The 3,525-nt window shown below is 40.1% G+C and overlaps 1 protein-coding gene across 1 annotated transcript; it reads right to left on the minus strand.

Moving 5' to 3' along the window:
* Positions 1-2,123: 2,123 nt before the first annotated feature.
* LOC110588681 (guanine nucleotide-binding protein G(I)/G(S)/G(O) subunit gamma-12-like) lies at positions 2,124-2,783 on the minus strand. The gene has a single exon (XM_044918961.1). It carries the CDS (start codon positions 2,613-2,615, stop codon positions 2,418-2,420), a length of 198 nt encoding a protein of 65 aa, XP_044774896.1. The 5' UTR covers positions 2,616-2,783; the 3' UTR covers positions 2,124-2,417.
* Positions 2,784-3,525: the final 742 nt, after the last annotated feature.

The following is a 3,525-nucleotide window of genomic DNA, read 5'->3' on the forward strand; positions in this document are numbered from 1 at the left end:
ACAACACATACTGGGCATTTGTCCATTATAAACCAGCTACTGCAGAACAGTTAAATTGTGGTTCATAAGTAGAATAAAGCCTGATAAATAAAAGTGACTTCTGCATATCCTATACATAGATTTTCTTACATAGACATCTAGTTGTAAGTCAATCAACATTTAGCTACAATTTTTCCCCACTGGGTCCAGCATCCAAGGATGGGATTTCACTTCTTGAACATGCCCTACACCTAGTTAGGAAGTTACATGACATTCATACTCCTAGCCTTTATGATATCTGACCAGCAAAAATGAAATCTCCTGGAACCTCAAGTCCATTCCTTATCACTACAAGCGTATCAACAAATAGCAAAACATATTTGTTTTCTGTTAGGTCAAAAGGACATAATTTAGTGCTAAAGAATAAACTATGCTTGCTACTGAAAAGGTGCACATACACCAAAAAGGAATAATAAAATTTCATAAAAATATTTAACAAGCTGTATTATAAATACTTAAAATGTTAAAATCAAAATGAAAATAAGATAGTGTGCTGAAATGATCAGTAGAAAAATATACTCGTTAAAAGAAAAGGCTCATTCAGTGAAGCATTAAATGTAATGTTGTCTTTTAGTGTATATTTCAAATTTCACCTTTCTCTCTCCTAAACAGGTGCCTCTAATTTACTTGGAAACTGGGCCTATTGCAAAACCAAGCAGTAGATGACAAGAGGTTAAGGCCAGTGGCATGATTTTCACATGATGTTGGAAAAGTGAGGGCAGTTCACAATGCTGAACAGATAGGTGGCTGGGGAAATCCTGACTATATTTGAGCAGTTTAAAAATAGCCTTGCATTTGTTCACCCACAAGCAGCTTCATACTCAAAACCCAGACGTTAGATTTTAAAAGGGGCTTGTGTTAACAGAGCAAGATTGTACAGAACTAGGGAAAACGGTTGTAAATAATTCCATCTTGGGGTTGGATCCTTTTTGAAAATAAGCTTTGAATCCTTCACTAGTAGATATTTTAATGAACTAAAGATGAATTCGAACATCAAAGGCTTGTGTATGGTTTGAGCCCTTAAGTGAGCATTTTTGTTAAAAAAAAGGGACCCTTCCTCCCTCTTTGATAAAACTAACATACTCTCTGGCCATAGGAGATGCCTCAGGATGCCCCCTGGCAATTCCAAGGATGTGAGGGCTCCGTTCACGCCCAGAGGGACTATCAAGGAACCCAATGAACAGCTGCTGGAACCCTGAAGCCCAAGTAGTGTACCCCCGAATCCAAGACTGCCCTGGGGGGTTTGTGGACAAGGTAGGGAACAACACAGTGGCCCACCAGGTATTTGAAAAGCGGCTTAGTGTCTGATACCTTTGACTTTTCTTTCCTACCACGTTCTACCCACTTGGGGTTGGGGAGGTGAATACCACCTCTGGAAAGAGCTGTTCTAGCGGGAGAGGAAAGATAAAGGGCAGAGACGAGGAAATCACCAGGTTTGGCTAAGACAAGCACCTGGCTTTCACACATTCCTGCTTCTCTTTGGGCCGGGCTCATGTGCACCCTGTCTCCCTCCAAGCATGAGGGTGGACAGTTCAGAGGTATCTACCCCTAATCCAGAGAACATGAGCCCCAGGGGCCTCCTCCCCTTTTCTAGACTCGGGATCACTGAAGCCCAAAAGGCTCCCTTGTGAATACCTCCTAGAGGGCTTTTAGTTCAGTTTGTAACTTTAATTGGTTCAGCTGATTATAGCTTAAGAGGTCAGCACGATTTCGTCATTACTCAATTACCGTGGCTACAATCTTTAGGATGTTCTTTACTTTTTGTACAGTAACTATATGAAAAAATCTTACTTTACCTGCATACGGCTCAAGACAAAGGTACAGCTTCTGGAGCTGAGGAACTGAGGGCACGGAGAGAGAAATTTTCCTAAGGAAATAAGCACTGATAGGTGTATATACAAAGACATATATATACACAGGTACATTGTACGGTTGCCACAACCCTATTAGGAACATCCTAGGCTGTAAAGGTTTTGGGACTTAAGTTATTCTTGGCATTTTAATCTAGACAGGTACTTAGGTAATTTAGGTCTGGATATAACTGGGTTATTCGTAGATTTAGAAGTATATAATTGTCTTTTTTAAAATGGCCCAAACCAACTTTTCTTAAGCAGTAACCCAATATGTCACCATCGTTATCAAATGGAAAAGAAGACTGTTATTCTGGATTAAATCAGTAAAAGGTGTTTTAGAGAAAGGGCAACTTGGAAAATAAAGACGTCAGAGTCAATTATTCCAAGTTAGAGTATTTTAGTTATTAGCAGTGGTTACCAAATAAGCTGAAGGTAAATTTCTTCCAAGGAGCTGCTCATAATTTGCTTTGTTGAGAAGAGGTGAGGAGCCATTTCACTGTTCCTCTATAAGATGATGCAAGTTTTTTAATCCTTGAAAGGGTTTTCTGAGGTCGGTATCCCTATCAGCAAAGGGTCGCTTCTGGCGTGCTCCTCACAGTAGGACATGAGGTCCGCTGACGCCTTTGAAACCTTTATTCTCTCGATGGAGGCTTCCATCCTCAACTGTTGCACCGTCCTCCTGGCCTGGGCGATGTTGTTGGTGCTTGCCGTCTTGCTGGACATCTTCAACTGTTGTTTCTACCTGAAACCAGTAAGACTTCCCCTGGCCCACCATTTTCAGGTTGTAAGTGGTGGAATGAATCTGCCGGTGCGCTTCCCCCGCCGCTGCCGCCGCCGCCGGGGACTCGGTCTCTAAGGGCTCCTGGAGACGGCTCCGACCTCTCCTCCTGCTTCTCCCCATTCAGTTTTTTCTTATGATCAAGAAAAAGTGAACTTTTCAAATAGCTAAAACAAGATGACATCAATTCCATATCCTATAATGTATGTTAGAAATCTTTTGATGTAAAGTGGGAGAAGGACTAATTCAAATCAGTCATTCACAATCAAGGAAATGAGTAAACTATACAAGGAGGACAGGTTTTAGCTCAGGTTCTATTTCCTTGAAGTTCCCCAGGATCTGCCATACTCAGCCATACTTCATCGAGGTTCCATGTTTACCAGCTACCAAATGACATTTGAAAAAAAGAGACTCCCTTCTCCTTTGAACTTCTCTTAAGAGCGAGGAAACTTCTTTCCCAAAAGCTCTCAACAAGTCTTGCTTTGCCTATCACTGATGTCAAATGAATCAGAAATAAGAGTAACAATAGAAGAAAGAAATGAATTTGGGGGGCAGGGGAAGAGATAAAGAGTACCGCCTTCTGAAGTAACCATGAGGGCCTTAGATCATCAAAATATTTTATTCTAACAAAGAACTACAGCCATGAGAAAAGTATTAAATTCAATAAAATGTACTCTGTTTAAGAGGACAGGTTAGGATGCATTAAACTTGAGAAATATTTCCAAAAAAATAACTAAAATGTAACTTGAAACTGAAAGAAAAGGTTTTGAGTATTTGGAAATATATGTTTATGAATAGATGGAATATTTCAATTTCTCGTTATGACAAATTAAATATAGAATAGAAAATTAAATA

Source organism: Neomonachus schauinslandi, chromosome 10 (genome assembly GCF_002201575.2).
Source record: "Neomonachus schauinslandi chromosome 10, ASM220157v2, whole genome shotgun sequence".
NCBI classification, from domain to species: Eukaryota; Metazoa; Chordata; class Mammalia; order Carnivora; family Phocidae; genus Neomonachus; species Neomonachus schauinslandi.

What these genes read in the sequence shown, in the direction of transcription:
- LOC110588681 (XM_044918961.1), bottom strand. Translation starts at nt 2,615, where the DNA reads ATGTCCAGCAAGACGGCAAGCACCAACAACATCGCCCAGGCCAGGAGG.